Source organism: Dromiciops gliroides, chromosome 2 (assembly GCF_019393635.1).
Source record: "Dromiciops gliroides isolate mDroGli1 chromosome 2, mDroGli1.pri, whole genome shotgun sequence".
NCBI lineage: Eukaryota > Metazoa > Chordata > Mammalia > Microbiotheria > Microbiotheriidae > Dromiciops > Dromiciops gliroides.
In genome coordinates this window covers 311,231,580-311,250,337 of record NC_057862.1, presented here as the reverse complement: position 1 = coordinate 311,250,337, position 18,758 = coordinate 311,231,580, and the positions used below count along the sequence as shown (strand labels likewise).

At 44.7% G+C, this 18,758-nt stretch overlaps 1 protein-coding gene across 1 annotated transcript; it reads left to right on the top strand.

Moving 5' to 3' along the window:
* Nucleotides 1-520: 520 nt before the first annotated feature.
* SPRY4 (sprouty RTK signaling antagonist 4) lies at nt 521-17,991 on the top strand. Its single transcript, XM_043988755.1, has 2 exons — nt 521-695; nt 13,196-17,991. The coding sequence occupies exon 2, from the start codon at nt 13,245-13,247 to the stop codon at nt 14,145-14,147; it is 903 nt and encodes a 300-aa protein (XP_043844690.1). The 5' UTR covers nt 521-695; nt 13,196-13,244; the 3' UTR covers nt 14,148-17,991.
* Nucleotides 17,992-18,758: the final 767 nt, after the last annotated feature.

The window sequence follows — 18,758 nt, the reverse complement described above, 5'->3', positions numbered from 1 at the left end:
GCTGTCTGGGGCCGTCGCGGCCGGGTGGAGATCTCCATATGGAGTTCGGTGTGCATATACCTCCCCAACTCCCCGACCCCTTTCAGCTCCCGGGCCCAACAACTGAGGCTGCACCGCCTCCCCGACATACACGCACACATACTGGACAGGCCCGCGGCGTGAAGGCTTTCTTTACCTTCTTTCCCAGGCCGGGTGGGGTACAGCACGCGCAGCTGATCCAGCTGCAGCTGCTGCTTGCCGCCGCCCTCCATTCATTTTTTTAAAAAAAGAAAGAAAAACCAACAATCATTCTTCTTTGTAAGGCGCGACAGCCCGGTAAGGAGCGACAGCCCCCAGCAACGATGGGTTAAGTTCCTTTCCGGCCCCCCATTCATAAAAAAGGGGGGAGGGGGGAAGTGTAGGGAAGCAGCGCATGCGCCTAGAGGGTCTCTTGTGCCCACCCATTCATAGAATTGGGGACGGCGCGCATGCGCAGAGAGGCCCCCTTCCCTCCCATTCATAAAAAAGCCATTTTCCCAGGCAGTAGTTGCAACACCAAGGCGGAGCGGGGAAAGCTGACAGCGCTCTGCAGGCGTTTCAGGTCGCCGGGATCAATGCTGTTTCATCTGGCTGGGTTTTGCAGGGACAGCCATTGACTTGTTTGGAATTTAGGATTAAGTACCTATGGAGAAATGCTCCTGACTGGATTATTTAAAGTAAGTAGCTGATTTAAGAATCTTAGATCCCACTTCTTCCCCCAGCAAATTTGATCTTGAAGGCCATTTCCTTCCTCCAAAAGAAGCAAACGTTGATCCCTTTTTGGTGCATGTCCCTATAAACTTTTCTGTCCCTGCGCCTCCGCAGACGGCAGCGAGGCAGCTGCGAGGAACTCCCGGTCCCGCAGTCTCCCATACAAACCCGTCACCGGGTCACAGCAACGGGATGCGCTGTTTCAGACTGGGGCATTTCCAGCCCTTACTCTGTGTTAGGATCTCCGAGTCCCTACAACTCCCCCTCTGTCTTTCCGGCTTACCTTTTCTCTGCACTCACCCGCCTCGGACGCGGGGGGAGAGCATCTGCCCCGAGTCGGGCAGGGGCAAAGGATCGGCCTCCCGGGGCTCGGGGGGCGCCCTGTAGATAGGGCTGCTTGCCCGCCCCGTCGCCCTTTGCCGAAGGGGACCGCTTCGCCCTAACTTTCCTTCCTCAACCGCAGTGGCCTAAGCACTCGACGTAGATTTTTCCCCCACTGCCCCTTGGATCTCTGATGTGATCCCTTTTCCTTCCCCCTGGGTGGGTCTCGTCGGAGCTTAGGGCTCCCTAGGTGTCTCTCTCCTGGGGCACTTTTGATCTCGGCTCCTTGGCGTGTAAGATCTTTACTGTTTGACCTTTGCTCCTTAGCATTTTATTCTGTGCAACTGTTTCGCAGTCGCCTTTTTCCTTGGGGCTGTGCAGGGCTCCGGTTTCCTCGGGCCCCATCCCCACCCTTCTCGACCCTGGTCGCCTTGCTTTGCCCCTGGGATTCCCTTTGGGTTTTGAGGGGTGGGGTGGTGGGCAATGCTGTAAAGGGGGTGGAAGGGAAGTGGGTTTATATAATGCCGAGATGGAGAAATCCAGAGAGGAAACGGTTGCATGCGTAGCAAAGATAAGGCTTTTTTTTTTTCTCTCCTGCTTTCTTGGTGGTACCAGTCTTGACGTCACCGGGGAAAGAAAGGGATAGAGACCTTACATTCTGAAAATTCATAGTCGACCAGGAAATGGGAAACCCAGAGTAGGGCTTGGAGGTGAAGCTCAGGGGCACCGGCTTAGGCAGTTCTAGCCGGTGGAGAAATCCCGGCCGCATCACTAGGGAAGGGGTTTCCATGTCTTCTTTCCCATGCCGACCATCAAAAAGCATTTAGACAGTAGCTTCTGTTGTGCAAGAGATTTCTCAATTCTCTTTAGCTTGGGAAGGGGTGGGGAGGGAGGTGAGGAGAAAGAGATCTTGAGGAGAGGAAAATTGTTGCTTTTCCTGGCCCAGGTGTTGAGGAGAGGCGAGAGAGAGCTTGGTTGGACGTGCCCCAATCTCGCTTGAGGTGAGTTGGAGAGAAAGAAATGCAGGACGTGGAAGGGCTGCTTCCAGTTCACCTATATCACGGCTGATTTGGGGGGGGGGGGGCAGGAATCCATGTTTTCATGGATGGCTTGAGTTCAGTCGTGGAGCCGCAGTCTAATGCACCAGATCTCCCATGAATTCTCCAGTCCATTAGGTCCCCTCCACCCATGCCTGGAAATAGAGATGTTCGAAGGGTAGAGTGCTGATGACATATTTGATGCTTTTCTGGAAGCTTTACTTTGTATTAAGCAGGGGCAGACAGGTGATGTTGAGAGAAACCCTGCAGTAGTGTTAATAAATGTGAAACTGGTTTTTAGGAAACTGTGAAGCAGTCTTCCCCCACCCCACCCCACCCCACCCCCCCATCCCAGTGCCTGGGCCCTGAGGGTTAGTTAAGGATCTTCTTGCCTTTCTTCCACTAGATTAACAGCAAATTAAAGGCTAGCTGGTGAAAAGGATATGGAACTGCTGGATCAGTTGTGAAATGTTGGGTTATCAACCTCTGATAAGATGATATGGACTGAAGGCCTTCTCCAGCATTGCAGCAGTAGATTTCACAATATTTAGAGTTCTCTGGATCTTCACCCAAGTAGAGCATCAAACATCCGGAGTTCTCAGGTTTTTGTTTTTTTTTTTTATCCTTTCCTTTAGGCAGAGAGTAGAGAGGGAGGGTTGACATTTGGCTCTCCAGGGAAAAGAGTAGAGAGAAGATTTAGAAGTGTCTAATGGGAAATAGCATTTCCTTTCTTTCCCAACCCCCTAGAGAGTTTAATCCATTTCCAGGAGTCATCAGGCATTTTCCTCCTTTGGCCATACAGAACATACTGAGAAGCTGAACCACCATGATAGGATCCAGGAAGATGGCCTTTTGGGTACTAGATTTGGGAAATTTATCCTATCCGGCCAATGCTCTTTCTAGGGGGGGGGGGATCTTTTTAAGAAACCCATTTCTTTCCCTACCAATTTGTAAACTCCAGTATCATTCTCCCTTTCAGATGGTACTAACCTAGTCTTTTCCCAGTTCATTTTTCCCCATGTGAAATTGTAGCATCTCCAGAGATAAGAAAAAAGGCTGGGTGGGGTGGCATTAATAATAATAATAACTAACACATGTTTTAAGCACTTTATGCCCATATTAATTGAGCTTCACAACAACCTTTCAAAGTAGATGGTACGAGTACCTTTATCAACATTTTACAGATGAGAAAACTGACTGAGAAGTTGTGACTTGTCCATGGTCACATAGCTATGTAAATATAAAAGGATCAAAGATTCTTTAATTCACCTTAACCCTCTCATTTTACAGATGAAGAAATGAGACTCAGGGAGTTTTAAGTGATTTGTCCAAAATCACATATAGAAAAGGATCAGAGGGAGATTTGAACCTAGGACTTTTGACTCCAGAGCCAGTCCTGTACCTCACTGCCTCTCTGTATTTAAAAATCAATTGGTAATCTAGCCTTCTAATCCCAGCTGGTTTGATGGAAACTGTAGAAGCTAGTATTTGAGATGCTAAAACATTTCCTTTTGACTGTACCTTCCTCCTAGCATAGCTGCCCAAGACGCAAGTATAAAGTTTTTCTCACAGCTGAATTTAGATTCCCTTTTATTTTAACACCCCACCACTAGATTTTTATCATTGTTTATGCCAAGATTTACCTGATTTTAATGAATGGTGAATCAGAAATGCCTTTTACTTGGTATGCCCAGCTCCTGCCCAGGAAGGTGACCTTCTCTTCTTGGATTAATAATCGCTCCTTGAGGGCAGGGATTGTTTTATTCTCTTTGTATCTCCCCCCACCATCTAACACAGGGCCTGACATATAGTACCAATAAATACTGATTGGTAAATTGATTGATTGGTTGATTGATACAGCACCTAAGGCTATCCAGTGTCTGAATCTGATGGTCGATTTCATTACTTTGTCTCCTGATCCTTGTTACTCAAGGGAGATTTATTACCCTTGGATCTGTGTTCCTCTCCCCATCTGAGCAGGCAGCAAGTGGCAGCTGCTTTGTGGGGTCTGTGCTGAGCTGGCCAGTGTTTTGGCCTCAGAACACCTTGGCTTTGAATCCCATGGGCACACCGAAAAGACTGATCCCCAGTGAAGAGAGAGGGAAGGGATTTGGGGTACCAATTTGGGTGGGGGGTGGTTCTAGGTACTATGTCTTGTATGGGGGAATCAATCTTCTAATCACTCTGGTGATCTGGTATAGACCCATCTTTTAGAGGAGTTCTGACCTAAGTGGAAAATGATACATATGAGCATTTTGCAAACGTTAATTCACTCTACATGTTAGCCGTTATCATTCTGACTGTACCAATGGAGGCTGCTCAGGAAGCTATACAGAGCCTCTCTTCTAGCTCGATCTACTTGTCATTGATTGAAGAGAAGCCTCCAGTGAAGTACAGAAGTAGGAAATGATGGAATAGCTTTATTACTCCTTAGTACTGACTTGGGAAGAAGACAGATGAGTTTATGTGCTGGCAGATCCTTAACTTTTAGGTCTTAATTTTCCCATCTGCAAAATGGGGAGAGTGCTACTCCTTGGGGATGATAAGGGGTTATGTAGCTGATGCCAAAACCCTGGGGAGCACTGGGAAAAATACCTAGTGTCCTTCTCATTCCCCAGGACAGCAAAGCCTCTGGCTTCTAAAGAAGATCATTCTATAAGTTTGTTTCATGGGAGCTCTGGGCCCTCAGGATATATACTCTGTACTCCATCAGGGTGCAGAACAGGGCTGGAGAAGGTAGAGATGGATGGAGAGACTCCAGATACCCACATTATGCAGTCATTCTCACAATTGCTGTTCCCATTTATAGAAGATACAGAGAGATATAAAATATGATTTATGAAAAGCAGGGGAAAGAAGGCTGGTTTGTTTTGGTGTCAGGAAGAGCTGGATTCAAGTCCTGTCTGACACAGCTCTGAAACATTGGGGCATGTCAGTTAACTTCCCGATGTACTCTCTAAGGTTGTTCCAAATTGAGTTTGCTGTTAAGCAACAGGAAAGGGAGTCCCTACCAGGATGAAATCACAGGTTCACACAACATGCATTTCTCTTTGGCATCCAGGCTCACAGGGACATTAGGGAAGCAGACCAGAATGGTTAGTTCTGGAATTCCAGGTTAAGGGGGAATTCTCAGTTCTGATCATTGGACCATCCATCGGAATTGGCTTTCTTTGGCTATCTTTTAATCATGGAATGCTCCTATATCAGTGGTGTTCTGATCATCCGTTTATTATTAGGGTAAGAGGTAAAAATGAAGAAAATTCTTTAGGTTTCTCCCTTACCCCCTTTTCTAAAGAATGAGCCTTAGCTTTTTGATGGAAGAAGACACTAAACCTCCCAGCCCCTAGCTTAGGCTAATGTTGCTCTGCATGCATTAGGTGCTTAATATATGTTTGAATCAAATGAATGTTAAGAAAATACCGTTCAGGGCTGGTATAATAAAACTTGACATTGACAAGCAGATTACAGTTCTATATGTTAAGAACTCATTCAAATAACATGCTGGAAGTCCTTCTGGCTCTTTACTGGTCAGTATGCTGTTTCAGAACTTTGTCTTTCTTTCAACTGATTATTGAAAGCCCACATGAATTTGGAGTGACTTGGGAAGGGGATAGTCTTTCTATCTTCCTATGGCAGGGTTAGCTGTTGAAAAGAAATTATTCTTGTGATTCCCAGTCTGTATCTTTCAACGGGTGACTCTTCTTTGTGGGTGGAAGGGAGGAAAGTTCATGGTTTATGTTATTAGGGATGGAAGATACCATAAGAGGTTCAATGCCTACCAGAGGCAGGATACCTTTTAAATATCCCCTAACAGGAGGTCATCCATCCTCCACTTGAAGACCTCTAGTGACAGGAAACTTATTACCTTCAGACTCAAATGGCTTCTTTCTCAGTTATAGCAGAGTAATCCAATTTTCCACACCACTCCAGAATAGAGTATCTTAGATTTAGAGTTGGAAAGAATAGCAGAGGTCATTTAATCTAACCCCTTCATTTTACAGATAAAACTAGGCAGCTAGGTGGCATAGTGGATGGAGCATTCAGCTGGGAATCTGGAAGATGTAAATCGGTGCACCCTTTGTCCTGCTCTGCTAGCCATTGAATCTTTCTCTCTGCCTCAGTTTCCTCGTCTATAAAATGTTTCTAGCATCTACTTCACAGGGTCATCATGAAGATCAAACGAGAAGGTAATGATAACAGCTGTAGCGTTTATATAATGCTTTAAGGTTTGTCAAGCATTTTCCATTTGTCGTCTCATTTGATCATCCAAACAACCCTGTGAGGTAGAGGCTATTATTCCCATTTTACCATAAGGAAAACTGAGGTTCAGAGAGGTTGTGTTTTTTACCCAGATCCAACATCACTCACTGAACCATCACATAGCTGTCTCTAATAAATGGAAAGTGCCTGGCAAACTTTAAAACACCATATAAATGTTAATTCACTCTTATTATTAATATTTATTAGATGACTTACCCTAGGTCACCTGGTAGCTAAGCCAGGGTTTGAACCTCTACCCTAAACTCTGATGGAAAGAGGATTTGGAGGAAGGAAAGAGCAGATACTGTTGCTTGACATTGCTAAGTCTTAGCTTTCTCACTGCATGTAACTGAATGTAGGACAACTAAAGTGTCTCCAGCTCTGGTCCTAATCAGCTGCCTGACTAGACACTAGTCACTTAGTCTCCCAGGGCATCTTTGAAAGGAAGGGGCATCTCAAGTTCCTTTGAGTTCTAAACCCTCAGTGACTCTCGTTCTCAGGGCTGATGTTCATTTCTTCTTTTTCCGAAAGTTAGCACAAGGCTGCTCAGTCTTTTAGATTTAGTAAATAAAGTTTGGATCTGGCTGGACTGTAATGTTCCCTGAAGAACCACAGGTCTTCCAGTGGAGTGTGGCCCACTGTGAAAATGGAAAGAGCACTAGATTGGGGGTCAGAGGTTTGGGTCCCTGCTCAGCTGGTTAAGTAATATCTTTGTGACCTTGTCACAAGTTAATTGTTGAGATTAAGTCACTTAACATTGCTGGGCCTCGGTTTCCTCTTCTGTAAAGTGAAGGGGTTGAACTCAACAATTTCTAAGGTTCACTGCAGTTTTAAATCTATGATCCTATAATCCCATCAACTTAATCTGGGTTTCACCTCCCTTAAAGGCTGAGGATGCCCTGGGAAAGTTTTCCTCTCTTAGAAGTCTGCATGATAACTGAATGTAGGACCACTCAAGAAAGAAATGGGCATTTATTAGTTGTTTTGTAGTTTGGGAAGTACAAATGATTCAGTGAGTCTTTAAAAAAAAATGGACAGGCTTTTCGAATATCCCCAGATTGCTGAGAGGGAGAAAAAACTCTAGCCTGTTTCATTCTCCAAGCTAGTCAAAAGCCGCACCATTCTAGCACCTATACTGGAAAACCTAACAGGGATCTTCTGAATATCTACCAATCTAGCTCCTTTGCATCAAACATACTGCCATATAGCTCTCTCCCTTTCCTATATCTCCTATGCTATGGTGACTATCTGAAAGGCTAAACTAACCATGTTTTACCCTGAGATTGAGTTTACATTACTAATTAACCCATCAAAAGTTAATACAGGAGGGGCAGCTAGGTGGCACAGTGGATAAAGCACTGGACCTAGATTTCAAGAGGACCTGAGTTCAAATTCAGCCTCAAGCATTTGACACTAGCTGTATGACCCCAGGGCAAGTCACTTATCCCTCATTTCTCCCCCCCTCCCCAAAAAAAAGAGTTAATACAGCAAAAAGTCCCAAAGGAGACTTTTATGGCATACAGTTTTAAGAAAGCAAAAATTAAAACTAGCTATCTCTAAACATAGAGGAGAGAGAAACCTCACCCTCAGTAATAAATTGAGTTGCAAACTTCTTTGGTTCTTAGTAGGTGTGCTCTAGCCTCAGAGCAGCTAGGTGGCGCTGTGGATAGACTGCTGACCCTGCCGTAGGGAAGACTCATATTCCTAAATTCAAATCTGGCTTTAGACGCATTAGCTGTGTGACCCTGGTCAGGTCACTTAACCATGTTTGCCTCAGTTTCTTCACATATAAAATGAGCCACAGAAGGGATACATACAGAGCACTAACCATGTGCATAGTTCTGTGCTAGGGCTTTGGGAGATACAAAGATAAATAAAACTTGGTCTCTGACCCTCAAAGAGTTTATAGTCTATTTGGTGTTCCACAAGATTGGTGATGAACAAGGAGTATTGGAGATTCATGTTCACAAAATGTATTGAAGCTGTTTTCCGCCTCACCCTGTGATTATTGATTGTTTCTGAAAGTGAGAAACCATCTCCACCTTTCCCATCTTTAATGTAAGGAGGTTTTCCTGAAGGGTTGGTACATTCATCTTTAGCTAATGCTGCCCCATTTCCTTGCTACCTAAAACTTGACAAGATGGATTCTCTGACTAAATGTAGTAATGTTGGCTTTGGACTATCTGTCCTGGGCCTATCAAATTGGCAGACAATCACTTTAAGAAACCCCAGTGCAGTAGTCTCCTCTCTCCACTTTATATTATAAATCTCTTCCTTCCTTGTAGAGGAAATGATTTACCTATTAAACTCCACTTAAGTTTTTTAGCTTAGCTTCAGACAAGCCAGTGAGGCAGTGTCACAATGAGTAGGAAAACTGATCTTCTAGTCAACAAGAAGGAAGCCATATCTATCTGTCTGTCTGTCTGTCTGTCTGTCTGTCTATCTATTATCTACCTACCTATCTATCTAAGAAATATCATTTAGCTCCAGTGCCTAGCTATTCAAGAAAGTGTTATCTCCAGTCAGATGGTGTGACGTAAGCAGATCCAGTGAAAGCTTCCTTTAATTTCCTTTTATTTTGACTACAGTAATCAAGAAGGAAAACACCAAATGAGAAAGTTTGAGGAATTAGAAAGAAAAGAGAAAGAAGTCTGACTCTTCTTGCTGAATAGATGGTCAGAAGGAGGATTAAGGAAAATGATGCTGCTAGTAGAAGAGTATACTTTAGGATTATTGTGCCTGTTCCAGCTTCTCTCTGAGAGGACAGCATACAGATATCTGCATCAAAATGTACATTTTAATCCCAGATGTTAATTCTACCTGCAGCTCACAATGTTTTGGAGCAGCTCATTTGGGGGAAGAGGCTGCTGCCTGAATTACATGACTATGGTTAATGGTATAGTAGAACAACCTGGGAGTTAGGGAGACCTCAGGCTCTGCCAATAACTAAATAATTAGACACATAACCTTGGGCAAATCGCTTTTCCTTAATGGCCTAGATCCCCGCTCTGCAAAATGACTGGGTGGGATTCAGTGTAACTCTAAGTAAGGTCTCTTCCAACTCCCAACATGCTGTGAATCTATGGCACTAGCTCCTGTACAGGTTACTTTGTTGAGGCAAAAGCTGCTTCCCCAGGGGATTCCCTGGTAGGATTTCCTATCTAATTAGTGCCCTCTGATTCTAGGATTGGAGTCTTAAAGTCACGTTGCACTATTCTAAATAGCCAAGGGTTTGCCAGGTATACAATAGTAATTAGAAATGTGGTCTCAGTAGAAGTAGCAATTTTGAAGGGACCAAGCCTTAGTTTGGTAGTAGGTTCAAGAATGGAATCATTTGTTTCATTCAGATTTTCTTGTACTTTCTATTCGCCAGGATTTGTTTTTTGGCCTTTGAGGCTCAAAGGCTCAACTTACCAGTAGGTAACTAGGATCCTAAATTTCAAGCCCAAAAGATACTTAGAGACACAGGTACGGGGCAGCTAGATGGCGTAGTGGATAAAACACTGGTCTTGGATTCAGGAGGACCTGAGTTCAAATCCAACCTCAGACACTTGACACTTACTAACTGTGTGACCCTGGGCAAGTCACTTAACCCTCATTGCCCTGCAAAAAAAAAAAAAGAGAGAGAGAGACACAGGTACCTGGATAGGCCAAATGTTTCCAATTCAGCTCTGTTTCAGCAAACATTTTTTCAGTACCTTTTCCTCTGAGGAGTGGAGGTGAGGAGAGAGGGCATTCCCAACAGGAGGCCAGCCTTCACAAACACCCAGTGGTAGGCGATAGATACCGAGTACAAGGAGAAGCAAATAGGTTTTTGGTGTCTGGAATGGAAAGTACATAAGGGGGAGTTAGACTAAATCAGTCTGAAGATATAAGTTGAAACTGGATTATGGAGGACTTTCAAAGGCAGATTCTATTTTCCCATGATGTCTGAGAGAGCAACTGAAGCTTTTTGGGCATGAAGGTTGGCATGATCTAAGACCATGGTCTTAAGAATGTCAATTGAACAGTATCACACAGACAGCAGAAAAACCTGGATTGAAATTCAGGTCCTCTAACCCCCAATACAGTATTTATTCATAAAGGGATGTTCCTTTTTTTAAATGGCCTGAGAAAGAATGTAAGAGCCTACAGTGGGCAATGGCAAATGGACCATACCCAACAGATTCATGTCTGTTCATCAAGGTCACTCTTCTCTGAGGCTCATCCTTCTAGTATAAAGTGAGGGCCCCGGACTTGAGCTCTAAATCCCTCTCAACTCTAAAATTCTATTGTTTTGGAGTTTGTATCTTTCTACCAGACTCTGCTGAGATATTCTACTCTGCTGAAAAGTACCATCTGTTCTACAAGACTAAGAGTTCATGTGTTCTGAAAGAGCCTATGGCTCTGGGGCAGCTAGGTGGTGCAGTGGATAGAGCACCAGCCCTGGAGTCAGGAGTACCTGAGTTCAAATCCGGCCTCAGACACTTAACACTTACTAGCTGTGTGACCCTGGGCAAGTCACTTATCCCAATTGCCTCACTTTAAAAAAAAAAAAAAGAGCCTATGGCTCCAGTGGAGGGTAGACTGCAAGACTGGGATTGGATAAATATGTCTGATCCAGTTAGAGACACCATCCTTGAAAGGAAATGTCTTCCTTTATCCTTCTTTCCGCACCATTTTCCCAGCAGCACTTGTATTTCCTTGGAGGAAGTAGAACCACTGCTTAGCAAAAACCTAGAACTTCCAAGGTAATCTGGGGGCCTCAATTACTTGCTTAAGTAGGAGTAGGCACAATAGGAGATAGATGAGAACTGTTCCACTTGCCAGGAATAGTCAATTCAACAAACATTTCTCTGGCTTGAAAGGGGTCTTTGGGCTCCAATGAATGCAAGGTTGGGGAGAAATACACTACTGAACAGAATTGAATCCTTCCTCCCCAGTATTCATTTCCTTTCTCTTTTCTAAGAGAAATCCCATTCCCTTTTAGTAGAACTGTCATTCCTAATTGATCATTCCTGCTCTATATGAATGTAAAAATCTGTCCAGTATTGACTGCTGCAAAATAATTGCTTTTTGACTATGACTATAGATAATCAGGAAAAAAAATTGTCATCTCCTAATCACTCCTTTATAAAAATATCGCTTTTTTCCACAGGGGGCATTAATCACTTTGAGGTGATTCCATGGTGATTTTTAGGGAAGAATAGAACACATTCTGCCTCTAGTCTGAGTCCTCAATTCAAGCCTTCTTTAAGTGAGGAGCTGGTCTTGAGATGACTTCATATTTCTGATCAGGCTTTTCTCATCAATAAGGAAGAATCAGTTGCTAATTAAGAATTAATGATGGGGCAGCTAGGTGGTGCATAGAGCACCGGCCCTGGATTCAGGAGTACCTGAGTTCAAATCTGGCCTCAGACACTTAACACTAGCTGTGTGACCCTGGGCAAGTCACTTAACCCCAATTGCCTCACTTAAAAAAAAAAAAAAGAATTAATGAGACGGTATTTAGTGTAAAAATATCTGAAGAGGGAAACAAATCACCTAAAAGGCTTATTCTTTGAAGAGTAGAAATGTTCTTTATAGACAGAGGATGTCTGGACCCAAGTGGCCAATTCTCCCGAAGAACAGAGAAATGGGCATAATTTGTCAAAAATAGCCACCAGGAAGGCTAGAGCTTTTTCATATATTCTTGAGGTACTTAAGTGAATAAATGAGAACTATCTTTTCTAAGTCAGAATGAGTAGTTGTACCAAGAAATGGTTCCTGGGCATTTGAATAATATCAGCTTCTTCTCCTTGCTTCCTTTTCCCCTCCCCATCTGCCACCCCCTCACCCACCCCCAAAAAAACTTGTCTGGGAAATGCCGTACCATTGGTCCAAATAGAGATTTGGGGAAACATTTTTTTCTTCTACATTCCACCCTCCCCTTTCCCTGGAATTCATGAGCTTCAGGATGGAATCTTCCCAGGCTGGGCCATTTTTTTTCCCTTTTCCTTTTGGATTCCAAATACTGTCCCTTGGGCAAAGGTCTCTGAGACTCATGCTCAAGCGGCTGCTACTTTAAATTGATCTGCAGCGGAATTCCAAAAGTAAAGGTCAGCAGGCGAGGAAATTGCACTTCTAATAGAAAACAATGTGCACTTTCTAAATTTGAACCAAGCAGTTTCCGCTCTTTGATTTAAGTTTAGTTACTTCCTGGGGTTCCGTGTCAGGCTCTGCAGTTGAATCTCTGGCCCCATTCCAACGTCAAATTGCACTCTCCCAGTGAAATCAGAAACTGAAGTGAGGTCTGGCTGGCTATTCTAGTAAATACCATTTATCCTAAATATTATGCTGTTCTGTGTTTGGAAATCGGGAACACTCGTTTTCCCCTCTAGATATATTTCCTTAGTTTTATGGCAAGCTCCCCTGCAGTTAGGTGGCTACAAAGGGATGCACTGCTATTATAGACAGTGGTATATATGCATTCATAGTCTTGGTCCCTGAGCAGAAAGGTCAGAAATAGCTTTCTTAACCTCTCCTTTTATGAGACTCCCTCCAATGAAGGGCCTGCTTCGGCAGTAGTTGTATGTGCCCTAGGAGATGGTGGTGAATAGTTTTTTATTTTATTTTATTTTTTGGTGAGGCAATTGGGATTAAGTGACTTGCCCAGAGTCACACAACTAGTAAGTGTCAAGTGTCTGAGGCCGGATTTGAATTCAGGTCTCCCTGACTCTAGGGCTGGTGCTCCATCCAGTGTGCCACCTAGCTGCCTGGTGGCAAATATTTGCCACAAGCCAATCAGGAAATTGATGGGTATATTGGCAATTGAAATAATTAATTTCTCTCTTCTCTTTCTATCTCTTTCTCTCTTGACTTTTTTTCAGGACCCCTAGAAGTCAAGTTTCTCCAAGCAGTACTGGACCTCTGGCCCCTATGGAGCCCCCAATTCCCCATAGTATTCCTGTCAGCCCAAGCTCAGTCATGGTCCAGCCCCTGCTGGACAGCCGCCTTCCTTATGGCCGGCTCCAGCACCCACTCACGATCCTGCCCATTGACCAGATGAAGACAACCCATGTAGAAAATGACTACATCGACAACCCTGGCCTGGCCCCGACAACTGGCTCTAAGCGGCCCCGAGGAGGGTATCCTGAGCCAGCGCCAGGCCTCTCTCGATGTGACCAGGATGTCACCCACCCCTGGATCTCCTTCAGTGGGAGGCCCAGCTCCATCAGTAGCAGCAGCAGCACATCCTCAGACCAGAGGCTCCTGGACCACATGGCCCCTCCCCCTGTGGCTGACCAGGCTTCCCCAAGGGCAGTGCGCATTCAGCCCAAGGCCATCCACTGCAAGCCTCTGGACCTGAAGGGGATGCCACCCCAAGAGCTGGACAAACACTTCCTGCTCTGTGAGGCCTGTGGGAAATGCAAATGTAAGGAGTGTGCCTCTCCTCGGACTTTGCCTTCCTGCTGGATCTGTAACCAAGAATGTCTCTGTTCGGCCCAGAGCCTGGTCAATTACAGCACCTGCATGTGCCTGGTGAAAGGGGTCTTCTACCACTGCACCAATGAAGATGATGAAGGTTCCTGTGCTGACCACCCCTGTTCCTGCTCCCATTCAAACTGTTGTGCCCGCTGGTCCTTCATGGGGGCCCTGTCTCTGGTGCTGCCATGCCTCCTCTGCTACCTACCAGCAACTGGCTGTGTGAAGCTGGCCCAACGGGGCTATGACCGCTTGAGCCGGCCAGGCTGCCGCTGCAAACATACCAACAGCGTCATCTGCAAGGCAGCTACGGCAGTGGACAGCAGCAAGACCAACAGATCCGAGAAGCCTTTCTGATTTTGCTCCCTCCCCACCTTGTTGCCTCGGGCTTTATCTGTTCCTGACCCACAACATTGCCAGAGAAGACTGCAAAGGGGCCAGGTCTTCTGTGTCCTGAAGATTCCTTGGTTCGTCCTCCCACCCCCTCAGATTCTGGGAAGAATCAGATCAGTCACCTCCCTCCTTCCCTTCCCAAACAAGGCACTTTGGGCTATATTCAGGGTTTTGGAACTTTTGTGTGGTTTTTGATTAACTAGAACAGAAGCGGGGAGGGGGGAGAGGAGTGTTGTGTGATATGGACTTGAGATTTTTCAGAAGACAGAACATAGATGTACACACACATCCGGAAACTGCAGTTGCTTGGAATGCCTTCCCAGCCCCCTTTCTCCCTCCCTTCCTTCCCTCCCTTTGTCCCTCCCTCGACGGATAGGGGCTGGCTGCCTGGGAGTCTAAATACCCCAGGAATCATTAACTAGGTGGCTTGGGTGCCTCTGTAGAAGAGGATTGGATTCTCGATTTCTCCCCTTTTCCCCCATGTGTCACCAATGTCTTGGTGAAGGTAAAGAACTAAACTGCTATATCCACACTTGCAAAAGGAGAGGGGTCAGTTAAGTACAAAGTAGGTTGGGGGTGGGGGGCGGATGTTAGGTGTCTCCCTGTTTCGCTCCCTACCCCAAGTTACAATATTAAGGGTGAGTTTTAGACTAACTCCCAAATACCTTTCTCCCCAACCCCCTCCTTCATCACTGATATTTTTGAGATGTTCCTACCTATAGCCTCTGAAATTCATTCTCTCTTAGTTCTGATAAGCTGTCACAGACTTAACTGCCCACCAAAGGTCCTTTTTTTTTTTTTTTTACCTCTGTCTACATTCTTTTTGGAAATAATATGGGTGGGGCAGGCAGAGGAAAGAGACCAAATGTCATTTTTGCCAATGAGAATCTGGTCGCCGTATCCAGTTATTGTATTACATTTTGCTGGACTAAGTAAACTAGATGGTAACAGGTTTTAAAGACAGTCATTTCCTTCTCTGCTATCCCCAAGTGCTGCTTTCTAGGTCCAGTTGGGGGAGGGGAGAAGAACATCTTGAGGAAACACAATCTCTGTTCTCTGTCCCCATCCCTGTCTCTGACCTCCCCCCTCCCCCACCCATAGAATTTTTAATTCTGAAGAGAGACAGTCACTCTCGTTGGCCAAATGACATTTGAAGCTTGGTGGGTTTTCTTCCTCTTGCCTGCTGCTGCTGCTCAGCTTCATAGCTTCTCATGTACAATAGTGTGTCTATATCCTTGTAAATAGAGAGATGACAAAAAAAAGTCTATATTTTAGTGTTAGCAAGTGCTAGGGGGAGAGCCAGAAAGGCCCAGAAGGGGGAAGTTTTCCCAAGGGGGTTCTAGAGTAGAATGCTAGCCAGTGGTGGACCCCCCAAAGATGCAGTGACCCTTTCTCTCAAGGTGCTAGAGGAAGTAGAATGGGCACACGTGAAATGGGTACGTACTTGTTGCATGCAAAAGCTGATCTTGTAGCTTTCTTTGGTCCTCCCCCATTTGTTGTGTTTCCTGTCAAGTGGAGAAAGTGTCCTGGGCAAGGCCGCTGGGGCAGATAGAGCGGGCACAGCAGCATTAAGGCTGTGCCAGACGTAGATAGCATTCTCCAAGGAATCTCATGTGTTCCACGGAGAACAATAATCGCCCTTTTAGGAAGGAACAAGGGAGGCAGTCTATAGTCCTGTGTAGGATACTTTCCAAGGACCTTTTTTTTTTTTTAAGAGTAGTGGTAACATCTGATTTAAAATAAATTAACTATAACCATAGGTATTTATTGATTGGGGGGAGGAGGGGCTTGTGTTTTAGACTTTCTTATTTATATAAATATTTGCTAGCTTGTAAAAGCAGAACACGGAATTACCACACCTGCATTTTCCGGTGCTGGTTCATGTAGCTATCCTTGCCATAGACATATTATGATGGGTATATATATAGATAGATATATATAAATGTTCTTGCACAAATCTGAGGGAACAGTAGGAAGGGAAACACATTTACAGCCAACCACTTATACCAATTGAATGTATCAGATGTCACTACTAAAGGAGATGACGATCAAGGTTTTCCTGGGGAGAGGATTAGACATCCCGGGCCTGCTTAGCCAGTCATCCATCTGTGTCTGCTAGGCAGTGGGTGGTGCTGAAGGGCCTCACTTTGCCTCCATGGGAACCTGGACTGAGTGGTGGGCTAGCTACACTTTGATGACCATTCCCCCTTGCACACCCATTCTGTGGAGAATTGATTGACCCATGCGCACACCCAAACTGATCCTCTACACTAACACTTTTCCTTACAAAGTAGCCTCCAGGACCTTAACTTCCAGTGTACATAGTTTGTAAACGCCTGATTTCTTTGGGTTTCTTTTTCCCCCCTTTTGGTTTGTTTTTAGCCCTACTGGGCTAAACGGCTTCAGCTCTCTCTTCCCCCTTCCCTCTTTCCCTCCCCAGAACTTTTCACTGCCTCTACTATTTGTGGCCACTTTAGCACAGTGTAACAAATGAAAACCTCTAATTTTATTTTATTTTTTTAAACTTCTGATCTCCAAACAATTCCTTAGCCTGTTTCTGCATGGGGGCTTCCCCCAGTTGGAGTAACAAGCTTGTTGAGGTTCATGCCTATGAATGTGGGACTAATTAGGGGGACCTGCAACAGGGCCACCTGATCATAGGAGTTCATACATCTGGTTATTTGCATTGGCTGAGAGATTGGTGGACAAGAAGACCTCATTCCCTCTCCTTTTAATGGTACCACTTCCCACATCTACCTGGCTCAGACTACCTGTCCTTGCCTGGAGCCAAGGCTCAAGAGAAGATGATGGGCAAATATATCCATTTAGAAAGTCAATGATCATCTGGAGCAGGTAATAAATCCTAGCCCCTTGAGCTTAGAGGATGTGTCTTTGACTGGAGGTTTCCCAGTATTACCGTGGCACCTTGAGGAGCCAGGTAGGTGGAGGAAAGTGTTCAGGCCATGATGGTAGCCATGCCCTGGCCCAATATTTCTCAATGAGCTATCTAGCATATTCCCATTAAGATGCGCCACACTTATTTTACCCAAGGGGTAGACATAAGAAATCTTCATAAGCTTTATAAAACACCTTCGTATTCCCATTATGACATTTGAACCTCATAGCCTTGTGGGTTTAGACAGGACAGAGGCTGAGGCCTCATGTAGCAGATGAAAAAACTAAAGCTGAAGTAGCTTACCCGAGGTTGGTGACCTGAGAGGACATCACAGAAACCCAGGCCCTGGGATTCACAAGGCCTGTGCTCTCTTGACTAATGCTCAGGATGGGGTAGGGGTGAATGAGGGCTAGAGTGATCCTCTTAACACCAATTTAGCAGAGCTCCTCAGAATGTCTCCATGAGAAATTAACTAGCACAACATTTTAGCCTTGCTAGCCTTTTGGTTCCCTGTCCTTTTGGAAGCAGTTTCACACCCCTTCTGTAAACTGTAAATCCTGAGTTTCCTTTTTTTTCCCTGTTGGTAACTGTGTGCCTAGGGTGTCCGTTCTCACTGTCCCAAAGTTTGATTTTGTGTTACAAAAAGCTGTAGAAGTCCCACCCCCCCAATCCATCCTTGCCTTTGTTTTTCTCCTTCAGTTCCCCCTTCACCCTCTCACCCTGCAACAACAAAAAAAGTTACCACAGAAGGGTTCCTTTGTATAGAATATTTATTTTGAAGCTCTATTTTAATAGTATTTATTTTAGAAAGTCTACTATTGTAAGAGTTCTTCTGTTTGTGAAGAAAAAAACAAGTTTAAAAACTGAATGTACTGATCTAGAAATATATATAAATATATATTGTTAAATATATCCAGGACTGCTGTGGTGTGTTTGTGTATGCATGGGAGTGAGTGTGCTTATTCCCACCTTAAACCCCATGTGTTAAAAGACCCTGAATTGGTCTCACTGTCTGTTGGGATGTGATGCTAAATTTCTTCTGTATCCTGTAACCAAATGGTCGCCCCTCACTCTTTCAGGTTGGAAAATGACAAACCCTTTCCCCAATAAAAGCCTAGTGCACACATTTTCCAGAACATTTAGAAAAGGAAGCATTTGGGAAGAGCTAACTCTGGGACATCTGAGTGGCTTGACTCATCTTCCCCTTATTTGTAAGCAGGGTAGAACAACTGGTTTAATGTATCAACTCCCAGGAAGAGCTAAGGATTTCAAGGTGAAAGGGAGGAAACAAAGCTCTTTCTGTTTGGCCCCCCCCCAACACACACACACACACACACACACACACACACACACACACCCTTAATGGGACTAATGAACATTCCCTGATATCTGTCCATCTTTGCCTTGGCTTTAAAAGCCTTCCGAGTAATTGTCATCCTTTGATTCTTACCATAGATCTGTGATCTCATCCATGTGTGTTCTGCTACAACCCATCCCATATCTTCTTCTGTGTACAGAGAATCATATATCAGAAGGTCCCAATAACAGGACAAACCTGGCCAATTCCCCCATCTGTTTATGTAGCTGTATTTATTTAGTTATTTGAGGGAGCAGAACATTCCTGTCAATCCATCTCTAAAGATCCTAAGGTCAGGAACATGTTCTTATGGAAAGGTAAG

Bases quoted from the DNA above. Each gene is read 5' to 3' on its own strand.
- SPRY4 (XM_043988755.1), top strand. From the start codon at position 13,245: ATGGAGCCCCCAATTCCCCATAGTATTCCTGTCAGCCCAAGCTCAGTC.